The 27273-nt window shown below is 43.5% G+C and overlaps 1 protein-coding gene and 9 non-coding genes across 10 annotated transcripts; all 10 read right to left on the reverse strand.

The window, feature by feature from the left end:
• Positions 1 to 201: 201 nt before the first annotated feature.
• LOC133157253 (zinc finger homeobox protein 3-like) lies at positions 202 to 18228 on the reverse strand. Its single transcript, XM_061283646.1, has 11 exons — positions 17796 to 18228; positions 13189 to 14929; positions 12574 to 13112; positions 12294 to 12507; positions 10775 to 10876; positions 10549 to 10676; positions 10354 to 10464; positions 8715 to 8868; positions 4028 to 8616; positions 3284 to 3940; positions 202 to 3176 (listed from the first exon to the last, which is right to left on the reverse strand). Exons 2-11 carry the CDS (start codon positions 14891 to 14893, stop codon positions 3060 to 3062), a joined length of 8316 nt encoding a protein of 2771 aa, XP_061139630.1. The 5' UTR covers positions 14894 to 14929; positions 17796 to 18228; the 3' UTR covers positions 202 to 3059.
• A 7221-nt stretch (positions 18229 to 25449) lies between these two features.
• On the reverse strand, positions 25450 to 25522 carry trnav-cac (transfer RNA valine (anticodon CAC)). The gene has a single exon. It is a non-coding gene; the product is annotated as a tRNA-Val (tRNA).
• Positions 25523 to 25622: 100 nt separating this feature from the next.
• Positions 25623 to 25695, reverse strand: trnav-aac (transfer RNA valine (anticodon AAC)). Its single transcript has one exon. It is a non-coding gene; the product is annotated as a tRNA-Val (tRNA).
• A 101-nt stretch (positions 25696 to 25796) lies between these two features.
• Positions 25797 to 25869, reverse strand: trnav-cac (transfer RNA valine (anticodon CAC)). The gene has a single exon. It is a non-coding gene; the product is annotated as a tRNA-Val (tRNA).
• A 100-nt stretch (positions 25870 to 25969) lies between these two features.
• On the reverse strand, positions 25970 to 26042 carry trnav-aac (transfer RNA valine (anticodon AAC)). The gene has a single exon. It is a non-coding gene; the product is annotated as a tRNA-Val (tRNA).
• Positions 26043 to 26143: 101 nt separating this feature from the next.
• trnav-cac (transfer RNA valine (anticodon CAC)) lies at positions 26144 to 26216 on the reverse strand. The gene has a single exon. It is a non-coding gene; the product is annotated as a tRNA-Val (tRNA).
• Positions 26217 to 26316: 100 nt separating this feature from the next.
• Positions 26317 to 26389, reverse strand: trnav-aac (transfer RNA valine (anticodon AAC)). The gene has a single exon. It is a non-coding gene; the product is annotated as a tRNA-Val (tRNA).
• A 277-nt stretch (positions 26390 to 26666) lies between these two features.
• On the reverse strand, positions 26667 to 26739 carry trnav-uac (transfer RNA valine (anticodon UAC)). The gene has a single exon. It is a non-coding gene; the product is annotated as a tRNA-Val (tRNA).
• A 100-nt stretch (positions 26740 to 26839) lies between these two features.
• trnav-aac (transfer RNA valine (anticodon AAC)) lies at positions 26840 to 26912 on the reverse strand. Its single transcript has one exon. It is a non-coding gene; the product is annotated as a tRNA-Val (tRNA).
• A 101-nt stretch (positions 26913 to 27013) lies between these two features.
• Positions 27014 to 27086, reverse strand: trnav-uac (transfer RNA valine (anticodon UAC)). Its single transcript has one exon. It is a non-coding gene; the product is annotated as a tRNA-Val (tRNA).
• Between the last annotated feature and the right edge of the window lie 187 nt (positions 27087 to 27273).

Consider the following 27273-nt stretch of genomic DNA (forward strand, 5'->3'; position numbering starts at 1 on the left):
CAGGTCTCCATTCACCAAAGAGCTTCGTTTCCAACAATTTGCCACGTTACGCACACACCATTGCACACCAAAAGCCTTCTAGCCATGCACACAGCACCACAGAAATACCACCTGGAATATGAAGATTATTTCTAAATAAAGAAAAACAAAGAACAGCATGCGTAGTGTGGATCTTCACTCCAAAGGGATGAGACCAGAGCATGCACCAAAGCAGACTTTATTTAGCTCAGTGGAATACGGGAGCGGTAAGGTAAAGAGAAATACACCAGCTGGGGGGGGAAAAGTGGGGGAAGGGAAATAGAGACACACAAAACCACTGGAGCAAGACATAAGGACAGGTGCACATCACAGGTATCTTTTTGGTCATCACTATGGCAACAACATATTTAGGGAAAGAAAAACAAACAAAAAATAAGTCAGTTTTACCTACAATAAGGAGTCCCCTTCACAGCAGTTGACCCCAATATGTACATTTTATGGTCATCAGAGATCAATGAAATAAAAGTCAGAAAATAATTAAGTGTAGAAAAACAGTTTTTGGAATGCACATTTCTGTACAGAAGAAAGCTCATTGGTATTGTCGTAAACATTGGTTAGTTTGAGAACAAAACAAGACAGCGTTGGTCAGCCTGCATCCTTTGGAAAGCTGTTTTTTTTTTTGCAGGGAAAATGGAGTACAGACATCGGAGCACAGAAAAATAAAAAAGATACCTTGACAATACTGGTGGGGCTGAACTCCTTCAAATATGCCAAATTTCGTTCTCGTTTTTAGCAAGTAAACACACTAACAAATTTAGTCGGTAACTTGCGGTTTCTAGCTAGTATAAAAAAAAAAGTTCTGCTGTTTTCCTCTCTAAATCGATGACGGGGGGAAAAAAACTTGATGGAATTTAGCCCCATGTACCAATTTGTTTCCAACATAACAGAAGCATTCCATCAACAGCATCACGGGTATTCATTATTACAGTTTGTCGTCATTAAAGCCTAGTGGTAAAGCGAGCCAAGCATGCATCTTTCTACAGTAACATTAGAAACTACGGTACATTAGCAGCAAACTGGACATCCTTAAGGGCTGGAGTTGAACATTATGCTAAAAAAAAAAGAAAAAGAAAAAAAAAATGCAAAATTTCTCAGAAAAAGTAAAACTCTTCAACCGCTATATTACAGACTGCCATGGCTCTAGGTTGGGGTTTTGGTTACAGAGTATTCCAGTGTGCTTATGAAAGGCAGAAAACAGTAGCTTAGCTATTGGGACTCCTTCGTTTAAAAACAGCAAAACATCATCAAGTACACAGTAGCGCTTACTTTTGTAGGTCTTATGGTAAAGTATTTTCACGTCTTTGGATTTTTGTCTTAAAGCATTAATTATTGTTCAGCTATTATTGTTATATTATTATTACAGTTAGATAAGGACTGGTTGCAAAAAAAAAAATCTGGAAAAAAAACATTTCAAAGAAAGAGGGAAGGGAGAAAAGCAAGAATAAATTAAGTGTACAAAAATAACATCGGTAACATACATTAGGTTTTTTTCCTCTGCTTAGCGCAGAAGCTCCGTGTTGGTGTGTACAAACAGGAGCTGCGTCTCAAACATCCAATGAAGTCTTGAGTCAACCATACAAAAGCTAAATACTGTACATTTACCCCTCAAGCTATTAAACACTTTAGTTTCAATAAGGTTTTTTTTTTTTTTTGTAACAATCTATTTGAGGTGAAAAGCTCAGATCTTTGATATACACAGATGTTTTTGTCGATGTAATAATACTTAATGTGGTTCTAACCTAAAATGTGCCCCTCCCGCCTTAAAAGACGGAAAGTATTGGGTTCACATTGAAGGTGGAGCCATATTGAGCTGCTGACCTGAGCGTAGAAAGCTTCATATTCATCACACAACATGGGTAAGCCATTGGTATATTCAAAGAACAGAAAGGCAGTTAATCCTTACCTGAACATATCAAAGCTGTCATAATCTTCTTAGAATCATGACACTGTTATACCGAAGCAAGACAGTTGATCTCAATTCTTAAGATTTATATTAAGAAACTACGACTAGACACACACACACACGCACACGATGTCAATTTGAGTTTGGTTAAAGTCATCACATACAGTTTTATGGTTGAGTGCTATAAAAATAGTTTGTCCCTTCCGGGGCAAACTTGCCTTTCTGCTCTGTGCTATTTGGGCTATTATCCACCAAAGGAAAGTAGGAGCACGTAGGAACGTGTCCATGTACAACAGAAGACTCATCATTGGCTTGTGGTGGGTGGACCTGCACTCTGGCACTACTTCAGTCCATCGCTTCCCTCTTGTCCTGTGCCAGGTGCAGGTCTCACCCTTCACTGTACAGACGTCAGCTCTGCAGTTTGTTGCTGGAAACAAACACGATGAAACAACAGACATGGAAAATTTTGGTTACGAGCTTTGGAATCTGAGTCAGTCGTTACAAAAGCTCAATGGAAATACCACCGCCTAGAATCGGGGTATTAACTTGGTTTCCTTCTTTACCCTCGTTAACTTCTTTGTTTTTTTTTCCTCCTTCTTCAAGTTTATCTTTTGGAGCACTCTACTTTGTATTTACACAAAAATCTCTTTGAAAGTTCCTGTTCCAGCCTCTTGAAGACCCACACCACATGCTACGCTGCTAGTCCTCAAGCACTGTCTGGTTGAAAGGTCCCACATCGAGTCTTTTGTGGAGATCGGGAGGTAGACTGCAGGTCTAGCCAGACAGTGAGGGCACATACTTTGAGAATGCTCTTTGGCCTATGTGGCGTTGTTGTTATTCCGAGGATGGGTTTGGTTGTAGAAAGGTGTCTGACGCAACAAGGAAAGAAGGAGGACCGCGTACGAGACAGCAATCCAAAAAGACAAAAGTTGTTGCGACGAGGCCATGGTTTGGGTCTGCTTTCAGTTGAAAACGGTTCTCTTTGGGCCACGGTGGTTCGGCATCTTTGGGGTGCTCAGGAAACAGGTTTGGCAGCAAAGTGAAGTTTTGTTTTAAGAGGTTGACAGTAGGAAAAAGAGTTTTAAGAGCATAGTAGAAGAACGTAAAGGGACCCTCATTAAGCCCGGTCTCTCTCCCCTGCGCCGGGTGTCAGCTCCGCCTGCTCTCTGTCTGCAGAGTCGGAGCTCAAAGTTCTTGCCCTCTTCTCCTTGGCTCTGGCATTCTGGAACCATACCTGGAAATATATTTGAAAGTATACATCTTGGGTATCTTTTGTTTTCCACCAATGTAAAATTCGGATCAACTGTATCACGTCTCATCATTTTATTTGAAGACAGCTACCTGCACAACACGGTGGGGCAGTCCCAATTCCCGCCCGAGTGCCTCGCACTCATGTCGATTTGGTGTACGGTGGCTCTTGTAGAAGTCTTTAAGTTGGAGTATTTGAAAGTGGCTCATCTGTGTCCTTTGGCGTTGCTGCTGATGTTGGTGTGGCTGCAGAGTCTCCCCCCAGTCTGAACTTTGACCCCCTGAGCCATCAGGACTCGGCAGCCCTTGGTTAGCCATACTTGAACCCTCTTCACATTGGAACTCCTCATCGTCTTCGTCAAAGTCATCATACTCCCCTGGGTTGTTCGGATCAATGGTTGAAGACAGAAATGTAACAGGTTTGACTGTTTGCTCTTTGTTGCTTATAGCAATGCCAGTGTTTGGGATGATGTGACAGGAGAGAGATGGGCCTGCTTTGTCCATGACCGAAGACATAGCCATCCCATTGGGCTCACTAGAACAGTTATTCATTGACAAGTTGTAGCCTGCTCTTTCAGCCTCTGCCCAGTGCCGCGACCTTATATGGGCATCCAGAGCACTCTTCACCTTAAAGAGAGCCCTGCAAAATGGACAGCGGAGATGGTTTAAGGCCATGCTGAAACCAGATCCTGGGCCCATTGACCTGAACTGCCCTTTTCGTTCTCTCGCCCGTGTGTTTTGAAACCAGACCTGTGTGATGCAAGAACAGAATGTTTAGGATTAAGGGAAAAACAACAACCAAACGATTTCCCCCCCACAAACTTTTTTTAACGGTACCTGAACCACTCTTCTTGTGAGGCCCACATCCTGGGCAATACCCTCTAGGACTCCTCTGGTGGGATTGGAGTCCAAGCTGTAACGTTGATACAACACTTCAAGCTGTTCTGGGGTGATGGTGGTTCTCTGACGCTTATCCCTTCTATGTTCTTCCTCAGCCTCTCTGCTATATCTTTGAATATCAAAACTGCTCTCTGACATTAGCTTTGAGTTCTGCTTCAAGGAACTTTGAGACAGGTCAGCAAGTGAATTCTTAACTTGCGTGCTATTCAAGTGTGAAATCATGGGACTTGTGGCATTAGGGTGCAACTGCGTCATAGCACCTGAAAGCATTTGGCTGGCCATGAGGGAGTGGTTGGAGTGGAGCATCATATATGGCAATGTTCTGTCGGTGAAGCCAGAATGAAGGAGTTGGACCTGCGACTGAGCCGCGAGCAGGTGCCTTGTCTGATGTTCCTGCCACATTTGGAAAGATGGCAGGGACAGTGGGCATAGATTGCACTGAAATGAGTTTGGTATTTGGAGGTGGCTTAGTGACTGGGTCTCGGTAGGTGGACGGGAGGAAGCTTCATGCTGTAGAGTGTGTGTTTTTTCCGACTCTAAAGACAAAGGTAGGCTTTGTGACATAAGTGCGGGTTTTTCAACGCCTTTAGTTGGGGATAAACTCTCTATGTGATCCTGGTTCTCATCAGATGATGGGCTGTTCTGTACTGTGCTTTGTGAGGGGTCAGTAGAGTGAGCCTGGGGTCTTTCTGCTGATCTTCCTTGTCGAGGTGGGACCAGATTCTCAGCTTTGAACACATTTTGCAATGCCTGCACTATTTCTGTGCTGTCAGTGTTTAGCTCTGCCATTTCTTTTTTAACAGTTTTGCTCGTACGAGTGGCCGTTGTATTTTCTTGTTTCTTGATAGCGGGTGTTAATTCTTCATTGTCCAACTGATGCTCACTTTCTGTGGAAAGATTTGGTGAATCAAGAAAAGGAGAGTCTGGATGGGTATAATACTCATAGGTCAAATCCATAGAATTTTCATTGTGAGAGTCACTTTGCCCTTCGTCCCCATTGCTGTTATCCTCAGTGTCATCGTTTTTGTAGTATCCGTCTCTCTTCCGAAGAATGCCAAGCTGGCTCGTTCCCTCTATTCCGTCATCTGCCCCTCTGTCCTGGCTCTTGCGGGCTCTTTGCCTCGCATTTTGGAACCATACCACAATGACTCTGTTCGGGAGAGACAACTGGGATGACAACATGTCATATTCTTCTTCTCTAGGATAGGGAGTTGCTTCAAACACCCCCTGCAGCATCTCCAGCTGTTTCTCTGTAAAGCGAGTTCGAGAAGAACGCCTCCCCCTGTGCGGATTGCCTCTTTGGCTGTCTGTCAGCGGGGTTTGATGGGACATGTCGGTCGGTGCTGGAGATGGGGATGACGGGGACAACTTCAGAGATAGGTTCTGTATGACTTCCTCTCTGGACTCCTCAAGTGCTGTGGTTGGGGGGTTATTGAAATTGTATGGTGAGTCCTTATCACGTTGGCGCTCTTTAAAAAGAGTGTTGCGAAACCAGTGCTTGATGACTTTGTGAGGTAGACCAGACAGACTAGATATCTTGTTGAGCTCCTCATCACTTGGGAGACTGTTGATATCAAAGTGTTTTCTCAGAATATTCAGTTGATCCTCAGAGATTCGAGTGCGAGTTCTCTTGCCTTGCTGTTGGTCCAGTATTGTTGGGCTTATTGGAGGCTGTTCCCTCTGAGCTGGTTGACTTAGCAACGAGGAATTGACGTGAGGAGGCTGGCCGAGCAACGCCGGGCTAAGCTGAGATGGTTGGGAAATGCCCGCTGGACTAATAGGTGCCTGTTGCCCAAGCAGTTGAGATTGGTAGAGTTTTGCCAAATCTGGGTTTACACTCGAGTCTAACCACTTTGGGGGCTGCAGACCCACGGGCTGCATTACAACTGGAGGAATAAGCGGTAGCTCCATCGGAAAAGGGATTGGCGGTAGGGGGAGCTTGGGTAAAGTCAATGGGGGAATAGGAAGCTGCGACAGAGGAAGCATAGGTATTTTTGGTAAGGGAATAGGTATGGCCTTGGCTGGCGATGCGTTTTGAGAAATAACAGTAGATGTGCTTGTAAGAGGCGCCTCTTGAGACGGAGAAGAAAGAGGAGAGGGTACAGAGGCAAGGGATAGGTCTTCAGCTGTCTCGCACGTTTTCGTTTCAGGATCTGAAATTGAGGATGGAGGTGATGCTTTAACTTGAGGCTCATCTGCTTCAGACACAAGTTCTGATTCTGAAGCTGGAATCGAAACTGGTGTACTCTGAGATGGATCTTCTCCAGATTTGTTCTCTTTCAAGGGGTACAATTGATCATACTGTAGTCGGTATTCTCTGGAAAACCTCTCGAGCGCAGCAGTGGGAAGCACTTGTCTGTGAATGTATTCCTGGTGACTCTTTAAAATCATGGCATCTGAAAAGAACTTCCCGCAATCTCTACACTTTTGTCCTCTTCCACAGCAGCCTTTTTCTTTGATGACAATTTCATTTGCGTCATCACATTTGCCCGGATTATTTTCCCCTGGGAAACTTTGTACGTCTTGAACATCATTTTTGACATCCTTATTGTAGCTTTGTGGCATTCCATCCTCTGTTCCAATTGACCCTTTTTGTTCCCCTGAATACAATTCCATCTTGCGAATATCAGAGCACTCGTTTCTCATATTTATCATTTGGGTTGCAATCTGCTGCTGGTGCCTATGTCTGCTTTGTATATACTGTAATGCCAACTCGTAGCCATAACTCTGCAACAAGGTCCTAAGAGCTTCCCCGTTTACAGCAGCATATGGCACTCTTGGTGGAGGGCACAGTAATTTTGGCACATTAACTGTGGATGAATCATTTTCCTGCGTCGGACTCTCATTTTTAACAATAGGCGCAGACATTTCTTCCTTTTCACCAACAAGGTCTCTGATGCATTCTTTTTCTTTTGGGCTGCTGGAGGATCTAGTGCCGCATTCAACTCTGGTGTCATAAGGCATAACATCTTTTGTTTGAATATTATCCGAGGACGACAATTCACGAGGAGTATGTTTTTCATCTGTTCCCTTAATCTGTTCATTCATTGTAGACTTGGCTGTCTCGGATTGGGTATGTTCCAAGCTCTTTATTGCCAACTCTGTGTGAAGTTTCATGTCTCCGGGAAAATAAAAGGGCAGAAGGAGTTGCTGCTGCAGAGACAGCAAGTTTTCTGGTGCCAAAGAGAAATGCTGAAAGAGACTCTCTGGTCCAATAGGAAGATGCTGCATTACTTGGGCCTGGAGCAACGCTGTGTGCTGTAACTGCGCTTGGGCCTGTGCCTGAGCCAACTGCTGTTGTTGCATCAATAGCAGCTGGTTTCTTGACGCTATCAGTTCTGCCACTCTCTTTTTAGCCTGTTGACCTTCAGTTGATACAGTCGCTTGGAGTTCGGCGACTAATCCCGATGAAGAACTAGCTACATCTGGCTTCTTGGTGAAAGGCAAACTCTTTGATGTCTCCTTACCGGTCGTAGCAGACGTAGTAGTAGTCATGGTGGTGGCGGATAATGGTGTAGCTACAGTAGACACCGGTGTTTGTGCACCTGGATTCTGTGCAGCACGAGCTCTTGTTTGGTGAAGAACTGAGCGTAGATGTATGTCCAATGTGGAGCTCTGGCTGTAGCCCACACCACATAGTTTGCATCGGTAGGGTCGAGGATCTTGGCCACGGGGAGCCTCTGGGGCGGAGACACCCGTGCTTGATTCCTGCAAGGCTCTCCTGGCCCGGTGGAGATGGGACACTGAATTGTAGTGAACCAGAAGAATTGTCTTCTGGGTAAAAGATTCAGAACATATGGTACACTTGTACGGCCTTGATGGATCTAAGTACCGGTCCATTGTTGGGTTCAGGCTCTTTTTGGTAAGAGAAATAGAGCTAGGTTCTGATGGAAGTTCCTCATTTGGCACTTTTTCTTGCTCAGTTAACTGCTCATCACCTCCGCCAGTTTCAGCGACAAAATCTTTGTCTTTAGTTCTCCATTCCTCATTTTGTTCCTTTCCTTCAATGTCTTCTTCTTCTTCTTCCTGCACTTCTTCCTCCAGTTCTTCATCCTCACAGGCCTCTTGGCCAGCTTGGGGTGACAAACTCGAAACTTGCTTAACTGAGCTCTTACTGTGTTCTGTGTATTGTGCCGTATGAGGCAGCGAGGCTGTATTTTGTGTGTTGTCTGGCTGCGAGTGTATATTCTGCATGTGTCTCTGAAGCGCTTCCTGACTGCGACACTGTCTGGAGCAGAGGGGGCATTCTGTCGCCGCCCTCATGGCGTGGTACTGCCAGTGAAGCTGGAGCTTTTCCTGAGTGGGAAACGCTAGGCTGCACCTGCTGCAACGAAACCGGTAACCATGGCGATCAGAAAGAGGAGGGGGGTCGGCGGTTGGGGAGGAGGGAGGTGTGTGAGTCAGAGACTGAGGAGCCAGTTTTCCATTGGAAGGGTGAGTTGCGTTGTCTTCTAGGGGTGGGGTAAGTAGAGCTGTGACATCTTTGGGTGCGGCTTCATTTCCCTCAGTGTTCTCTCCTGAAATGCCTGCCCCCAATACGCAATGATTAGGAATGTATTTTTTTCTAAACACATATCAACACAAATACTATACGTTAAAAGTCTCTTCTAATTCTTAAACCTACTTTTGTTTTTTGGTGAATCATCTGATGTAAGGGAATCGGTTGCATGCGAAAGACCTGTCTGGCTAATTGTCACGTTCTGATCTTTGATCGTGTCATCCATGCACAGATCAGAGGGTAGTTCATTTTCCAGCGCTTGTTCCAAGGATGGTGTGACCTGAAAGACAGAATTATGTGTCGGATATTTTACTCTAAATATTTGTTTTGTTTTGTTTTCTTAAAAGCATGGCTTTAGCAATTCAAAGAAAAAAAGAGGGTACATCATTTTTCTTTAGCTAACGTTATGAATAAAACATTTAATTGTGCAGCTTAATAGCAGACAAATTGCAAGATGTATAAATACAACGAGGCTACACTCCCTTTCCTAATATCATGAAACATTCAAGAGTGAATCTTTAAGTGTATTGTTTTATCTTCTCCCTCTCTGCATGATGCTATACGCAGGAAGGCACATCAACTTGGTAATAAGTGTACAAGGTTGAGATATGTGACTCTGCCCTTCAGCACAAATGACGCCCTCCTATATGTCCCGGGGGTTTAATAAAACTTTACTGAGCTGAATAATGAATTTTATTTCAAATCATTCTTCATATAGAATAGCTCCATCTCCACAGCTTCAAAAGCCAATTCGCCATCTATGCGAAGCAGCAAGCTACTCTAAGGAAAGGGTGGTAGGCTAAAGATGAGATTTACATGACAAGAATTTTCTCCACCTAACAGCTTCATAAGAAGAGAGATGAGACCACCGCATACACACGCTGCAGAGAAAACTGAAGGTCAAGCTTAATCTAGAGAGCATAATTGGAAAGCAAGGTACATAATGGCCATCATCACCTCAGTCTGAATTAATGAACCTCAATTACTATCAGAGTGAGGGAGGGAAGTGTACGAGCAGGATGGAGGATGGTGGTCGGTGTGGGTGTGTTTGGGGTGGGTGGGTGGCCGCTAAGGGGTAAAGAATATGAAAAAGAGAGGCCAGGGAGAAAGCGAGGGAGGGAGTGGGGATGTAAGGGGCAGTGGGGAAAAAAAAACTGCCTCGGCGAAAGCTAGTGCAGGAGGGGTAACGCGTCAGAAAATGAGGGACAGAAAGGGAGGGAGCAGTGACAGAGATTGCAGAATACGAATGATAGCAGCAGCCATGTAGGCTGTTGGCGGGGGGGTACAGAAGAGGAGAGAAAAGGGTGAAAAGCAGTATGTGAAGTGGAGGCAAAGCGAACAGGAGACAAAGGCCACTTAGCATACGGGGCCAGGAAGATGGAGGATGGTGATGTGGATAGATGACCAGCTTTTGTTAGCTGGAGAGTCACAGTAAAAAGCACACATAATTTTGTTTTTAGGTTGACTGCACTTCTGGTAATAGGACTCTTTAAAGATGCATTATAGAAACACTGGCTTTTCCCTCATTCCGTCAGTCAGAAACACACACACACACACAAATTGCATGACCGCGTCAAACGATGTGTGGGGAGCTCCTTAAACATGCATTAAAAAGCCACCCTCTTGCTCTCTGGTGCCTTCTTAATAGAATTGTCTCACTACATTTCATTCTTCCCCATCCCCCCCCATCTCTTTGTCGGTTCATTTTCTCGTGCTAACTCAGACAATCGCAAATACAACCAATGCACACTTTGCATTCACTTACTGTGCTGATGAGCTTATCGACACAGTCCTGTGCCACACTGTGCACATGCGTGAGATGCGGTCGAAGGTGTTCGTATGAGATTTGAACTTGGCACAAAGGACACAGGACGGTCTAAAGGGGACAGAACAGTAAGAACGTCAAGTGAGGAAAAAGTTCACGTTTAATTTCTCACGCGAGTGGGTGTCAAGTGCTTACCTGCTGGTTCTCGCTCAGCTGGTGTGTTCGGGGTCGTTTGGTTGTGATGGAGTTTTCTATTTCCCCACATCCAGACGCTTGACGTTTAAAAGACTCCCTCCTGTCTGCCTCTCCTGCCGCTTTTTCACCTTCAGATGAACGCAACGTAAGAACATGTCAATGTTCCTCAGTATGGCTATTATTCAGTGATGCAATGAAATATTTGATTTTCCATACACGACCGTACCTGTTTCTTTATCACTTGGCTTTACCCCTAAGTTGTCTTTGGTTTGGTCCAGAGGACCAGTGGTGACCTCGCCAGAATTTTCCACGTCCTCACTAAGTTCTCCTGAAATATAGTAATCATGCTAGGGCTGGGAAATAATTCAATATCAATATATATTGCGATAGGTACCCGATCAATACCAATAGAAATTGCTTTCAACATAATACAATTACAAAATAAATACATCAAGAAGCAAACCCTGACCCTGGTTTTCTGTCTTCCGTCTTTTGAGTGCACAAGAACTATTTTTGAAAACCTTGTCTGCCGAACCATTGAAGAATTGGAGGAGTATGAATGCAAACAACACTGTACATGACAATGTAGACAATGGTGTACATTGCTTAAAAAAAGACTTTACTGCCAAATAATAAAAAATGTTCCCCTCTAATTAATCAAGTCAAATTTATCTATTATACATTAGCCGTACACATGCCCACTGTTGACAAACACCATTCCTGATCTAAACCCGTAGTTGCAAATACACCTACTTGTGCTTTATTTAATTGAATTTTTAGTTTTATCTTAGTTTAATTATTTTTTTCCCCTCATTTTAAATGGTAAATGAAAATCTGTAATCATCACTATTGAGTGAAATGCAACACTTATGTGGTGAAACATTTTTCAGTCATATCGCCCAGCCCAACTTAGTACTTTATGTTTGAAAAGGTGTTTAATTATCCTTTTTATTGACCGGTCTATTCGACTTCTTCCGTTGTTGTGTTAACAGCCTATTAAAGGTTACGTATTATATGTTAAAATAAAATGCCTCAAATTCAGCCTTTTGTTTTCTCTGGGTCCTTATTTCAAATAGTTAAAATATATATATATATATATATATATATATATATATATATATATATATATATATATATATATATATATTGAGCAATATGAAATACTTGTGTGAGGATATAATTGTCAGCCGTATCGCCAACCCCTACATATGCATACTAAGAGATTTGTGATCAGGCTAATCATATAATACTGTGACTTGTAAGGAGCACAATTTATTCTTATTGGCTGCCTCGAATCCCAAGTGATCACCTATTGATTCCCCATCAGATTCTCTTCAAAGGTCTGGAAGAGCTAGTTTGGATTTGGAACATAGGTATCAGCATGCCTTGATAAATCTTAATACGAACAAATTACAGAATAGAATGTATTACAAGAGTGTGTGATTAATGTAAGGACTTCAGGGGCCTGCCACGTAATACCAGCGCTCTATCCAGCAGATTTCACACTCATTACTAACCTCGGCCTCCCAAATCTTTGTCCGGGGGCTTTGTATGGGTTTATTGATTAGCAGGTTCTAGTTAGCTGTCAACAGAAGCGAACGGGGATACAACAAGGATGTGTATTGACTGATCAATTTACTCGATCAATAGCTCAGCAACAGCTATTACTCATTTTCATCTTAATCCCCAGGCCTTGTTTGCGTGTCAGCGAGCAGATGCAGCTGCATGTCAAATACACTTCTCACCTGTGACCCCATCGGTGCTTTTTCTGATGGTAAAAATTGCTGCCAGCTCCTCTCCGCCCATTGGCTGCAACTGTAGCAGCCCCTCTCTTTGCTGATGGGTCGGGGTTTGACTATGTTTTAAAACTTGAAGCTTGGAGGAAGAGGAGTTGTTGCATAGGAGACAATGGAACAGGAATGAACCGCCGTCGACCTCACCGTCATACTGCTGCAGGAACTAGGAGCGGAAAACCACAAAGTGTTAGTTTCAAACGCTGTAGCTTTACGAAGAATCATCGCTTACTTTGTAAACCCGGACGCTGGACTCGTGGTGGGAACTCCGGGAATGTCCTTGCAGCTTCTCCAAACTGCTCGTTGCATACTCACACAGGTTGCACCTCAGCTGGATAGGGTTGCCCTTAGCTATTAAGGCGGCACCTTCCTCGTCCCGGTCGCCCCCTTCTTGAACGTGAGCCGCGAGCTGGTAACGGGTTCTGTGCCTGTCAGTCTGGCAGTGCAAGGAGAAGTTAGCCCTCAGCGGGGTGGTGTAGCCGCACAGTCTGCAGTGGCAGCCGCCAGCGACAAGGGAGCACCATTCGGACTGGGGCAGGGAGCGAGGGGCGCTCAGGTGCTGCTGCACAGACTCTAAGCTGTCAGAAGAAAAGCAGGAGCAGATGAGGCATTGGAAGACACCCTGGGAGAGCGGTCCGGTGGGAGACAAAGACAGGACTGGCGGGGGAGAGGGTGAAGGCGACGGGGAAGGAGTCAGCGTCGAGCCAAGAGTGACAGGCTGTTCGGTGACTTGTTGCGGCGTCAGTCTCATGTTCAAGGATAGTTCCCCACCTGACATAGAGGAAAGATTCTGAGTCTTTCACTCGGGTACTGAACCAACAGCTCGAGGGTTGAAGATATTTCTTACCTGTGTTCTGTAGATGTTTCAAATGGGGAGCAAGGCTCCTGCAGTGGGACAGGTAGTAACCCCTCTGCAGCCTCAGCATGTTATGCGTGTGTTTCTCACTGGTGGTGTGTATGCGCAGGTTGCGGGCGATGCTCGTCTCGTAGTCGCAGACGTCACACCGCCAACGCTTGCCGTGCGAAGGAGAGTGCGCAGGTGCCGTGAGCTTGGCGAGCTGGCCGGCGGATGTTGGAATCGGAAGCGGCTGCTTATACGTCTGCTCGTCTATTGCGGCCCCGTTTGAGGAGCCGCCGTTGGTGTTACCGACATGCAAACTATGTGTCTGGCTATTGGCGTGTCCCCCATTTTGCACATTATTAAGGTGTTTATCTGACTGCATGTGTATGCTGAGGTTGCCTTTGGAAGAGGTAGCGTAGTCACACACCTCGCAGCGGTAGGGCTTGTAGCCGCAGGCATAGGTTTCTCCCCGGGCCAAGCGGGGATGGGCTTTCCCTGAAGTGCAGTAACCACACACACCCCGCGTCGAGCTGCCGCAGACGCACGTCCCATCAGAGGTGGCGCACACACACTGGCTTCCCGTCTCTGGATGTTTCTCTCTCATGTGGAGTTGCAGTGTGTGCTGAGACTTGTAGTGCCAGTTACACTTGGGGCATTTCAGCGTCTTGCAGGAATTGCGCGAGTGCATCAAAGTCATGTGATTCGTCAGGGAATTTGGAGAGAGCTCTTGCGTGAGGTTTTGGGGGACAGCATCTTTCGGTTCTCTTTCTGTGTCTAGCTCGTCGTCCATGTCCGTCTCAAGCTGGCTGTCATTTGGTTCTGGAACTTTGGCACCATCTCCATTGGAAATGGAAGTGAGAGGAACCCCTGCCGGCCCGTTGTTCTCAGCAGGCGCACTGGCCCCCTCCACACCTGCCAGTGGGAAAGCCAGAGTCGACTGCTGGGATTTAAAGCTCTGAGGAAACCCAGAAATCCAGCCCTGATCTCCTGGTATGTCTTTTGCCTCTGTGTCACTCAGCAGGGCAGAAGAGTAGGATGAACTAGTGAGGTGCTTTGGAGAAGTGGAGAGAAAAGGGGAGGCTTTTGGAGAGGTGGGGGAAGTCTGGGAGGACTTTGGAGATGCGGCGGTTTTGCTGTCGAGCGTGCCACTGGCCTTTACCGTGCTGGAAGAAGCGCTTTGCTGGCTCTGTTGAGGTAATAAAGAACATTTGGATTTAGTTTGGCTTTGGTTTGAGATGGCCTCCTCCTTCTCCTCCTCCTCCTCCTCCTCCTCCTTTCCTTCCTCCTTATCTCCTCTTCTGCTGCTGCTGCCGAGGGTTTTTGGGAGACCCCCTGTTGCCGACTTCACTCCCGTGCCGGAGTAACCCTCCCCGTTTTGCCCTGACAGATATTCTTCCCGGAAGATGGTTTTCATCTGCTCCTTTTGACACGCTCCATCCTCTTGACGTGTGTGATGGCATCTGTCCTTCTGCCCCCCTACCTGGGTCTCTCCTCCAGACCGGGACCCCTCGGCGCTCGCCTCGCCCTGCTTCTCGCGCAGGGTCGAGGGCTCTTTGGCAGGGACCCCGGCTGAGGTACGAGAGGCCATCCCCTGCTCGGCAATGAACGCCGAGGTCAGGAAAGTGCCGGATAAAGCCTGGGGACCGAGGTCCGCGTCTCTGTCCTCTCCTCCCCCTCCATCCCCTCCTCCTCCTCCCTCACCAATGTCCATGGCGGAGGCTACAGCTGCCGTGCATCACCACCCCACCTGCACACGAGAGAGAAAGCAAGATGGAGACACAAGAAGAGAGTGGAGGAAATGAAATAAATGAGTCATGTAAATCATATTGCATAACAGTGGAGGCCATTGATTAAAGGCCTTGGATTGCATCTGTTCAATAGAGCTTTCAGGGTATGCAACACACGGGCCGGTTACTCAGGGGTTAGCGTTAGCCCTTAATGGAAAAATCAATAGCGTAAGCGCCAAACTAGGTGGAGGAATGCGGGTAAGGGCTATGCAGGAGGTCTATAATATTCCTCTGGGTATCGGATTAAATAAAGAACTGAACGATTTGGTGCTAAAGGGCTTTGGCTAAATTGCCACACTGAGATAAAAAGTGGATAAAAGCGCAGCTTTAAAAGCATTGTATCGTCCTCCATCTTTGGCCACACACATTTGAAGGTGGGATGAGGGAGCTCTAATTAGCCAAACAAAACAAAAGGGGGAGGGAGGGGTGCGCTGTAGACTCTACTAAACACATTTGTGTTCGGATTTGTTAAAAAAAATAATAATCATCCTGCAGAAGACAAATGTCCATTTACTAACGACTTTTATGAATGGCATACGACTTGGTGTCCACAACACTAATCTAGAGGAATGACATACAGTGAAATAATATAATAATTAAAAAAAAAAGACATAAAATAAATAAAATCCAAAATACATAAAATAAAAACATTTCAAAAATCATTTGACAAGAGACTCTTCTTTAGGTTATACACATCTTCAAAGACACACATTGACTTTGGAGAAAAAAAAAGGCAGCATTCTGCAAAACAATGATGACGAAAAAAAGAAGCGAGTCCTCCTTTGGATGCCAGAGGAGATAAATGCATCTGTCTCTCACAGTTTAATTGGTGACCTTTATTAGAAATCAAGGAGCAACCCTAATTCACCTTCCACCTTCTGGCCCCGACCAACCAACCCCCCTCCTGCAACACCCAGAGTGGGTGTCCCTCAGCCACCCCTCCTCCCTGTCTCTCTGCAGCTTCAAGATATATGGCCCACATCCACGTTCTGATAGCGCTTTAATGCACTGCGTTTGTGTCACAGGCCGTAGACCCCTGCCCACTGCAGTGGTCTTCAACTTTTCTGTGGTACATTGCCATGGGGCCTTTGAGGCCCGCCGGCAACCCACAACAGCTGAGAATAGTCTCTAATCTGATAAAGATTTTCATTTACACCTCGGTCGATAGCCTCGAACCATCAGAGATGCAACTATTTATACGAGCATTCCTGGCCGGCTATTGATCACAAATACGGGAAACCAACATTTAACGTGTACACGTGCGCGTGCATGTAGAAGGCTAGTGCGTGCATATCCTGCTTCAGATGTCAAACTCACATTTACCAACATCTAAAATGCATCTTTATTGTATGATTTTATTGGTGAATTTTGAAACAACTGATTCTCCCCCAAATTTTTGCATGTTGATTGTGTGTACAAACCAATCGAAGGACCTGAAATTCACCATTGCATTAATTTTCTGCGATGATAGCATTGCTTTGTTTTTTAAGCATTGTGTATATGTATCATAGACCGCCATAACAGTGCAGTGTGTGTGGGTGTCTGTGTGGGTGTTTTCTTGTGTGTGTGTGTTTTCGTGTGTGTGTGTGTGCGAATGTGTGTGTGCGCGCGCTCATCTGTAATGTGTAAAACCTAATCAAATTCTGATTAAAACCTGAAATTCAACATTTTATTCAGTTTCTCTGATGCCAGGGTTTTTTGGGTTTTTAACAGTACACACCATTTAAAAAAACATTTGGGGGGGAAAAAATGAAATAAATATTAATAAACACTTGGGATTTAATGTCTTGACTTTTAAGAATAAACATTAAAATATGTCTTTGGGATTGAAGGAGTGTTAAAAATGTCCTTGTGTGTGTATATGTAACAGACACAAGTGGTGTGTTTGTGTTTGTATCACACAAGAAATGATTGTGTGCGAGTACGCGTCTTGTTTTGTATACACACAAAACAGTTCTAATTTAAAGAACTCAATTCTGGAGTGGGATTATGCGCAACTTTTACTGTACACAAACTGATCAGCGTCTTGTTCTTAGGAACTGAAATTTATGGATATTTAAAATGATTGTGCAATGTGTGTGTATGACTGAGACACAATGCTAGATATTGTGTGCAAATTATGTTGTGTGTACAAACCAATTAGAATCTAATTGAAAGACCTAAAATTCTTCATTACATTCGGTTTGTTATGCCAGGCAATGTTTTGGATTTTGAAAACACAATTGTGTGTATACAAAACAGACTTAAAGCTGCAACGTTGATGAGCGTGCAAACTAACTCAATCCTCAAATTTACTATTACACTAAATTCATGTGATGAAAGAATATGATTTGGATTTTCAAAACATAATTGTGCGTTTATATGACAGCCATAATGCACGTAAAAGTCCAGTGTGTGCATGTGTGTGTGGGGAGGGGGGTCGAGTGTGTGTGAGTCATGAAAGAAAGCAAGCAGCACAGCATTTTGCCCCGACATGGGGTGTATATGTATTCTATCCTTTACTTCCACAGTAAACATTACAACTGGATTTGATTTTGGACAGCCTATATATGTCGCTGGACTCAGTGGAGCGCTGCCGGTAAGAAAAACACATGCATAAGCACAAAATAACGAGTTTTGCGTGTGGCAACATTACTTGCTTCTTGAAGAGTTCTCTCCCCGCGTTTGTGTGTTGTCAAGCGACTCACCCCACTCACCCCGGTACTCTTGTGGCTTTTGTTGACACCACGATCACACGCATAACAGGTGACAACTACAGCTTTATTCCTTGAGCATTTGGTACCCCTCCAACCTCGTCCGTCCACTCTAAACAATCGGAACACTCACATTTCTGTAGCGGCTCCGGCACCAGTCTCCGCGGGCTTGAGGGTGTCGTCGTAGTACTAGTCCGAAAAAGCAAGCACGCATTCCCGGTTTTTGTTGTTGTTTTTGCACGATCCTGTGCAGGCGAAGGAAGCGGACGAGTTAGGGAGGGAGGAAGGAAGGAAGGAAGGATGAGGGGGAAAGAGCAGGCGAGCACAGTCGCCTTCCAAGTTGTTTAGCAAACAGTGTAATTAAAGCTACATGCGGGCAAGAAGGCAAGGCAGGCTGGAGTAAACACACAAGTCGGGGTGCAGGCTGGGTGGGCGTGGGGTCGGCTGGGGGGGCCAGGACGGAGGGGTTCTGGGCGCAGCTCCAGAGGTAGAATGAGTTCTGATCATGGTGTGGGGGAAAAACACTTGGCTCTTCATTCCTGCTAATTAGTTTCCTTCAAAAAATGGCTGAGATGGCGCCTGCTGCGCATGCGCGTAATTGCGCAGACGCCGCTAATTAGACGGTTTCGATCAATAGGATTCCGAGAGAGGGGGGAGAGAGAGAGAAAGAGAGAGAGAGTCGGGGGGGTCTGTAAGACAAGGAGGGGGAAATGTTAGGGGTAAGTCCCGACATTTTACATTGTAGGCAGTGTTAAGACGTTCAATTTTGTCTCGGACGAGTCATAAATATACAGCTAAAATAAATTGAAAATACTTATAAAATAATACTCCATATCGCTACATGCGACCCTTTTTTTTATTTCAATTCAATGAAATGGATCCTTTGGGGGACAACAGTGATGCGACATTCTCAACCCCAGCTGTAATATTTTATTCCTTTTGTATTAATATTTTGTGACATTTCCTTCCATTAAACTGCAGCTTGAACGACAAGAACAGTACTATTTTTGTTTTGTTTTGGGAAATATTCTAATGTTTTTGTTCATAAGTCTATCCATATGTCTGTCATCACAAATGACCTTTTTTGTCTTCTCTGGCCATCCTTGCACGTCGTCTCCATTGTTATGATAATACTATTGTGATTTTAAACACTGGCTGTGCAATATGGCCTTCGTGCATGTGCAGAAAATTCATTCATGATTGTCATTTATATATTTTCCTTCTTTTAATCAAGCCTTGTATTTTTTTCCAAAAGATGACATCATTCTTAACAATTGTACATTTAGGGGAAAAAAATCAAACCAAACAAAACCCAAAGCGTAAACAAATAAGGTTACGGTCATCTCACACAATGGATACATGAATATTAATATTTTCCTCTACTCTCTCAGATTGCTGGGGTTTTTTCTTCCATTTATTATGAAGCCATTAAGTATTTAGGGAATTGATCCGTTGGCCAATTAAAGCTGTTCTCTGTGAGAGTTGACCCACGTTTATTGTTCATCCAATAATTGTTTTATGATTTGAGTAAGCTTCAAAGTGATTGTGTGCTTGGCACGTGCCGGCAGGTATCATAATCATAAATCAGATGACTTGTTTTTATGTCTATGCGTTTTTTCACCTCTTGTTGTTGTTCTTGTTCTCATTGATTTCTCTTAAATAAAAAGGCACATTCGTGTGCGTGTGTGTGCGTGTGTATGAGTGTGAGTGCGTTTGAGTGTGTGTGCATGTATGTGTCCATAATCCTTATATTTATATTCATGTATTTCTTTTATCGTCTTTCAGTGATGTGTTGTGCCGTGTTCATCCTTTCTGTGGCACCCAACCATACTTGGTAACTTTGAGTCAAAAGCTTCAAGGGCTATTGCTTGTATTAAATAAAGCATGTAATTCGACCTTAGCAATCAAGGAATACAGGTAATGGTGAGTTTAATATCAAAATATTAATAAACATACTGAACATTATTAGAATATATATAAGAAAATCGAGTATTCCGACGAAAGGTGAGTTATGTTTAGCCTGTCTATCATTTGATGCAAACCCACTTTTACGCAAAACCAAAACAAATTTAATCATTTAATCCAATTATTTGAAAACGTCAAAATCATTACAGGTTGACATTATGCCTGTGTGAGTGATGTTTAAAAAATGATTGCATCCTAGTTATTAAATTTTCATTTCCATTTGAAAAATTGACGTCATTTTTTTGTACTGCATACACTCACAGTTCATGTATTTGTATTTTTTATGCTTTAAAAAAGGTGAGCACACTGTGATGCCATGTAAATGTGTTTTATTGAGAATGTCTACATTTACTGTTGCATGACGACCACTTTTTCTGTACCCCCACTTTTTCTGTACCCCCAGGTGAATGAATGCCAGGGGTTGTTGTTGCTTTCAATTTTAGACCTTCCACCAATTTACCCTGGCAGCGCTAATGGGGCAATTAAGCATTGCCCCCCCCCCCCCCACCCACCCACACACCTCAGGCATAATTCCAAACTTGACTCAGTGACATTTATATGACAAAGCGTTGGGCCCATCTGATGCGCTTTATTGTCACCTGCCCCCTTTTTAGCTCGCGGGCATGACCCCCAATGTGTACCAGGAAGGTTGTGGTCTTCCGTGCAGGAGTAGGAAGTCTAAATACAAAAAGTGTCTTCACAGTTGACCTCTTACTCCATTCAAGCATATCTTTGTCTTGCCTCACACTCGCACGTACGCACACACACATGCACATGCATATATTTCTATATTTTCAAAGACAGAGGTCCACAGCTTGGAAATTGTTGTAATGCCTTTTCACTTAATATAGGACATATTAACCTAATAATATAGTTGCCTAAATAATGGCTGAATGTTTTGGGAAAAAAAAGAAAAAACACTACAAAAAATACAATTGACACCATAAAACCTTTTTAAATTCCCATTACCTGGATGATAGACAATCTGTGCAGAAATAATATATAATATATAATATCAGTTCAATCAATTATGTTATTATGTTAACAATATCGTCCAAGTTACTCTTGAACTGCTTTGCATATTATACACACAATATATATGTTTATATACGTGTGTGTGTGCATGTGTGTGTGTGTGTGTGTGCTCCAATGTCCTTCCTCCATCCCCAAGGAGGGAATAACCTCCCCAGCAAGTGCTTCCTGGTAAGCTGTTGTCATAGTAACTTGGGTACCGGTCGACATGACAACCCCACCATCGTCCAGAGATAGATGATAGGCCATGCAGCCAAGGGGGGGGGGGGGGGGGGGGGGGGGTTAGAGAAAGAAGGGGGAAGGGGGTAAAGACATACACCCCATTAATTTGCTTTGCCTGATTCTGTTTCAAAATGTCACCCATCCACCCAACCCCCACCAAGGGCGACGGTCATTCAGCATCAGCCTGCTTTACATTTATACAAGTATTTCTTAAACGTCAGCCTCTGGGCTTATCTGTACCTTCGTACGTGGACACTGTTGAAAGATAAGAGCATTTCCAAACATCTTGTAGTGATATGTTGAGAGTCTGCAATCCAATTTCTTTATGTAATCCCTTCTAATTTTTTTTAAATATTACATTAGTCTCATTAACATTTATTCAAACTTTTATTTTTGTATGTACAATTAAAGTGAGACAATCTCCAGTAATTTTCCATCAGGTTTCTTGGACATTAATGAGATGGGGACATTTTAGAAAATAATTCATGGAAAAGTATTAGGTATCATACCTACATGTACACAGTTAGTTTTGTTACAAGCAGACATCCATAAAAACTAATATGATTACATGACATGACATTTTAGCAGATTTATGTCCAAGTAGAGTTTCATCAAATTTTAAATATTTAATTGTGCACTCAATAATTTCATTGGAGAACAGTGATGTTGATTTTGACTTACTCATCCCAACCCCAAAAGTCACATTCAAAGTATTGCATGAGCCCCCCAAACACACACACACACACACACGCACACACACACACAGGAAAATCTAGTCAGGATTACACAAAAATATATTTCCCATTGCTATATTTAGATCCCCTGTGAAGAGCAAACTTTCAGCTCGTAAATTTACCATTCATTCCCATGGAAAGCTATACCCTCCGTGAATTTATGTGACCGTCATTTATTATAGTATTTATAACAAACACCGTAGCTTGCAGGAAATCCACCACTGTTGTATGCCTACCAACACCAAAACAAATTCCACACACATTTGACTGTATGTAAAATTCTTCTTCTTTTTTTTCCCTCAACACCAAGTAATTTATTACAGCCGCCTCATTTTTCATCCCACACTTTGGGGGCATCGAGATGATGAATGCAAACCAGATCCAAAGGTGAGGGAGGTGGGTTCAACCTGAACTGACCTAACCTTTGAATGGGAATATTAGAGAATACATATATATCAGACCGATATGCTCCTCTTTAGAATTAATGAGTAAATCTATTAAGATCTGTTGCACATAAACAGTATAATTTTGTCTACAGTAACGAATGCTTTACATCCAGCCAAGAAAACACTTAGTTGTTCCATGAATCATCATCAACAATCATCAACATGACTATCTATGTCCCAATTTACATTATGTCTATTTTTTTAATCAACTTACAGGCTGGAATATAAATTACAGCCAGCTTTCTGCCTTATCTTTTAAGCACTTCACCTGGTATGACATTTTTTTTTTTGCATTCAAACTGCAGCAGGAGACAAAAAAAAAAAAAAAATTCAGCCATTTAGCCTGTTTTCTCAGTCACACGCTTTCAAATGTATCTGAGATTGATGCAATATCCAGCCAGCGATCAGAGGAAAGACATGAATAAATTTATCCAGAAAGACAAACATTCAAATGCTTATTTGATTTACTTGCAGTAATAATTTGGAACGCTGTGTGTGGTGTGTATAATATGGCAAGTGGTACAGCAGTCCATATATAGCGACGTGGTACAATATACAACAGTTGAACATATTCAATATTCTAAAGGTAGCGCTCAGGGTGATGCAATACACTCAACAGCCAACTACAGCTCAGCTACAATAATAAAAATATATTGTTATCTCGATACCTTTCTGACAGGGCCAATCAAAACTGAACATTATTACCAATATTTGATGGGGGTCTTGCATTGGATTACATTGTATTGTGCTGGCGGGCATAAAGCTGCGGATGGACAGTCAATACGCATTTATATTCTTTGACAAACAAACATTATAAAAAAATACATAAACACGTATGCTAGTATATGGTAGCGTGTGATGATGATGGCGATGTCATACAAAAAGGAAGCAAGGTTTGTGTCAGGCGTGTCATTACATACATAAAATAAATATATGATACATTACATTTTTGGGGGATGGGATTCATGTTTGGAATGGCTAAATGTTATAGTTGTGGGTTTTTTTTGCCTTCTTTCATTCAAATGCGCATAAAAATAATACACCCAAACCGGACGCTTTCTTAAATATATGCAGAATTCAACATGAGAGCTGCATATAGTAAAGCTTAGTGATGACTGAGGCAATCATTATTGTAATGCATGTATTTGTGGTTTTAGCTTGCAAAAGTGCATCATACTGAGAGGGTTATTTTTAAATATGTTGCCATTTGTATTGAAATCAGGCAAACGTACAGCTGTAAACACATTAAAGACACTTTTAAATATTTATAAATGATTATTAGCATATTCTGCTTTTGTATACTGATATTATAATGTCCTTATGCAGGTGTAGCTAACATAACTCTTCATGTGGCCTCTCAGTTTGTGAGGACCTTTCCTGTTTGGTTTTGGTTATGCCACAACAATGTGTCTGCTTCATTTCATTTTTGTTGCCTCCCGCCTCTGACAGATGTATTCCCCCCTTGGGGATCAATAAAGTGTATCGTCTCATTTCATCTCATCTCATCTCATCAGCTCAGCTATGGCCTTCTTCGGGGGGACATTAATAATATCAGGGCGGATGTAGATGAGTGTGCCCCAATATAATGTTTGGATCCAATCACAAGGGCCATAAATAGAGTGAATTATAGATAGTGATAGATTGATGGATGGATGGATGATGGATGGATGGATGGATGGATGGATGGATGGATGGGTGGATGGATGGATGGATGGATGGATGGATGGATGGATGGATGGATGGATGGATGGATGGATGGATGGATGGATGGATGGATGGATGGATGGATGGATGGATGGATGGATGGATGGATGGATGGATGGATAGTTGATCCGTAGATAGAGTACATATGTGTATGCATATAGATATGAAATGTACAGCACATGGCTCAATAGATGGACAGACGGACAGACAGACAGGCCGGCAGACAGACAACTTGGCGATTTGCAAATTGAATGGAGCTCTTGACCTACTATGAGCGCCGCGCGCCAACATGAGTTTTTCAAGTTCCAAGACACTGCTGAATTGATTTTTTTTTCTCATTGTTTTGCCAGTAAAATATTTTACAACTGATCTTTGGGTGCAGCAGACAACACAAAATTACTTTGCATTGGTTACGTTACCGTGAAAGTACTCAAATGTTGTTTTCTGCTTGTATTTTCCTTTTTTGTGCCATAAGATAAGTGAGAAGAAGCCAACAACTCCCCATCAGTGATTACAAAATAGACCAAGTGTGGTGAAAAGGTTAAAAAAAAGAAGAAAACAATTTCGTGACCATGAGAGTAATAATAAATGTTGCAAACACTTTTGTACATTCTAATTTATGAATAATATTTTCTTTGTTTGTCCATTTTGTGAATTTGGGGGACACTTCAAGAGAAGCGGACTTTTGTTTCTCCTCCCCCTGCTGGCATTAAAGGCTAGTTCATCATTTTCAATTAAGTATGTCTTTGCTTTGACAGATAGATTTTTTCACATGAAAACCGGGTCATACTGCAGTGTGATTTAAAAAAATCAAAAAACGCTTTAACTTACCAATTTCTTAGCATTGGCTTCCACTTTTGATGGATAAACGTAGAGGTGTTTTGTCTGGCACATTTCATTACTTTGTTCTGTGGTTAATACTTCCACCTAGTGGGCAAAATAAATTACCGCAGCCAATATATGTAGCTTTGGTCGTCCTGAAGTGAGAACACACCAAATGAGTCATTATGAGTTTTGTTTACGCAACCATAGTAGCTCATAGTAAAGTGAATAGAAGAAAAGTATGAGTGAAAAAAAAATGGGTTGTGAAATGTGTGCTATCGGATCTCGTCTTTGGTAGCGTGTCAACAAAAACAAACGATTTAGCAGTGGGCGGTACAAATGCCTATTAGGGATTGTCTGATTGGCTGAGAAAAGGTAGTTTGGTTGCGACGCGTTCTGAAATCTTACGACTACTGTAATATGTCACGTTTTTAAGTTTGTAGACAATAATAAATGTAAGATTTTTCACAACATCGTTATTTATTTGAATTTAAATTACCCCAAAGCCCCACGCAAACATATCAAACATGCAAAGCATACGATGCGAAATGAAAGTTAATCCATTTGTGTCATAATAGGACAAAAAGGATGTAGGTTTTGCCACTCCACTTCTCATTTATTACCGTTCAGAGCTCTGTTAACTAAAATAAAATAGCTACACAAGGCCCAATATAAGCAGATCAACAGTGTTATTCAGGCTAGTTTCCACCCGGGGACCTTTCGCGTGTGAGGGGAACGTGATAACCACTACACTATGGACAGTGTCCTGACTGTCTCACGAGTGCCGTCTTCCAAAAAGTGGCATCACGGACTGGCGCCAGACGACTTTTTCATAAGGCCTGACAAAACCACGCACATGGCTTGTTTCCACCCGGTTTCGAACCGGGGACCTTTCGCGTGTGAGGCGAATGTGATAACCACTACACTATGGAAACTTGTCTGACCGTGTAGAGGGTGCCGTTTTGCAAAAAGTCGCATCACGGACTGGCGCCAGACGACTTTTTCATAAGGCCTGACAAAACCACGCACATGGCTTGTTTCCACCCGGTTTCGAGCCGGGGACCTTTCGCGCGTTAGGCGAACGTGATAACCACTACACTATGGAAACTTCCCTGACTGTTCCATGAGAGCCGTCTTGCAAAAAGTGGCATCACGGACTGGCGCCAGACGAATCTTTCAAATGTGCTGACAAAAAGGTTCACAATAGCTTGTTTCCACCCGGTTTCGAACCGGGGACCTTTCGCGTGTGAGGCAAACGTGATAACCACTACACTATGGAAACTTGTCTGACCGTGTAGAGGGTGCCGTCTTCCAAAAAGTCGCATCACGGACTGGCGCCAGCCGAATTTTTCAAAAGGCCTGACAAAACCATGCACATGGCTTGTTTCCACCCGGTTTCGAGCCGGGGACCTTTCGCGTGTTAAGCTAACGTGATAACCACTACACTATGGAAACTTCCCTGACTGTTGAATGAGAGCCGTCTTGCAAAAAGTGGCATCACGGACTGGCGCCAGACGAATTTTTCAAATGTGCTGACAAAAAGGTTCAAAATAGCTTGTTTCCACCCGGTTTCGAGCCAGGGACCTTTCGCGTGTGAGGCGAACGTGATAACCACTACACTATGGAAACTTGTCTGACCGTGTAGATGGTGCCGTCTTGCAAAAAGTCGCATCACGGACTGGCGCCAGACGAATTTTTCAAAAGGCCTGACAAAACCATGCACATGGCTTGTTTCCACCCGGTTTTGAGCCGGGGACCTTTCGCGCGTTAGGCGAACGTGATAACCACTACACTATGGAAACTTCCCTGACTGTTGCATGAGAGCCGTCTTGCAAAAAGTGGCATCATGGACTGGCGCCAGACAAATTTTCCAAATGTGCTAACTAAAAGGTTCAAAATAACTTGTTTCCACTCGGTTTCGAACCGGAGTCCTTTCGCGTGTGAAGCTATCATGATAACCACTACACTATGGAAACTCACCTAACTGCGTATTGGGAGCCGTCTTGCAAAAAGTCGTATCACGGACTGGCACCGGAGACAAATTTTTCAAATGTGCTGACAAAAAGGTTCAAAATAGCTTGTTTCCACCCGGTTTCGAACCGGGGACCTTTCGCGTGTAAGGCGAACGTGATAACCACTACACTATGGAAACTTGTCTGACCGTGAAGAGGGTGCCGTCTTGCAAAAAGTCGCATCACGGACTGGCGCCAGACGAATTTTTCAAAAGGCCTGACAAAACCATGCACATGGCTTGTTTCCACCCGGTTTCGAGCCGGGGACCTTTCGCGCGTTAGGCGAACGTGATAACCACTACACTATGGAAACTTCCCTGACTGTTGCATGAGAGCCGTCTTGCAAAAAGTGGCATCACGGACTGGCGCCAGACGAATCTTTCAAATGTGCTGACAAAAAGGTTCAAAATAGCTTGTCTCCACACGGTTTCGAACCGGGGACCTTTCGCGCGTAAGGCGAACGTGATAACCACTACACTATGGAAACTTGTCTGACCGTGTGGAGGGTGCCGTCTTGCAAAAAGTGGCATCACGGACTGGCGCCAGCCGAATTTTTCAAATGTGCTAACTAAAAGGTTCAAAATAGCTTGTTTCCACTCGGTTTCGAACCGGAGTCCTTTCGCGTGTGAAGCTATCGTGATAACCACTACACTATGGAAGCTCACCTAACTGCA

This window comes from Syngnathus typhle, linkage group LG7, assembly GCF_033458585.1.
Source record: "Syngnathus typhle isolate RoL2023-S1 ecotype Sweden linkage group LG7, RoL_Styp_1.0, whole genome shotgun sequence".
NCBI lineage: Eukaryota > Metazoa > Chordata > Actinopteri > Syngnathiformes > Syngnathidae > Syngnathus > Syngnathus typhle.

Excerpts from the sequence above, each read along its gene's own strand:
- LOC133157253 (XM_061283646.1), bottom strand. The coding sequence starts at position 14,893 with ATGGACATTGGTGAGGGAGGAGGAGGAGGGGATGGAGGGGGAGGAGAG. Across the intron at positions 10,877-12,293 it reads AAGCACCGATGGGGTCACAG|GAGAACTTAGTGAGGACGTG; the intron begins GTGAGAAGTGTA and ends ACTATATTTCAG. Across the intron at positions 10,677-10,774 it reads GCCAAGTGATAAAGAAACAG|GTGAAAAAGCGGCAGGAGAG; the intron begins GTACGGTCGTGT and ends GTTCATCTGAAG.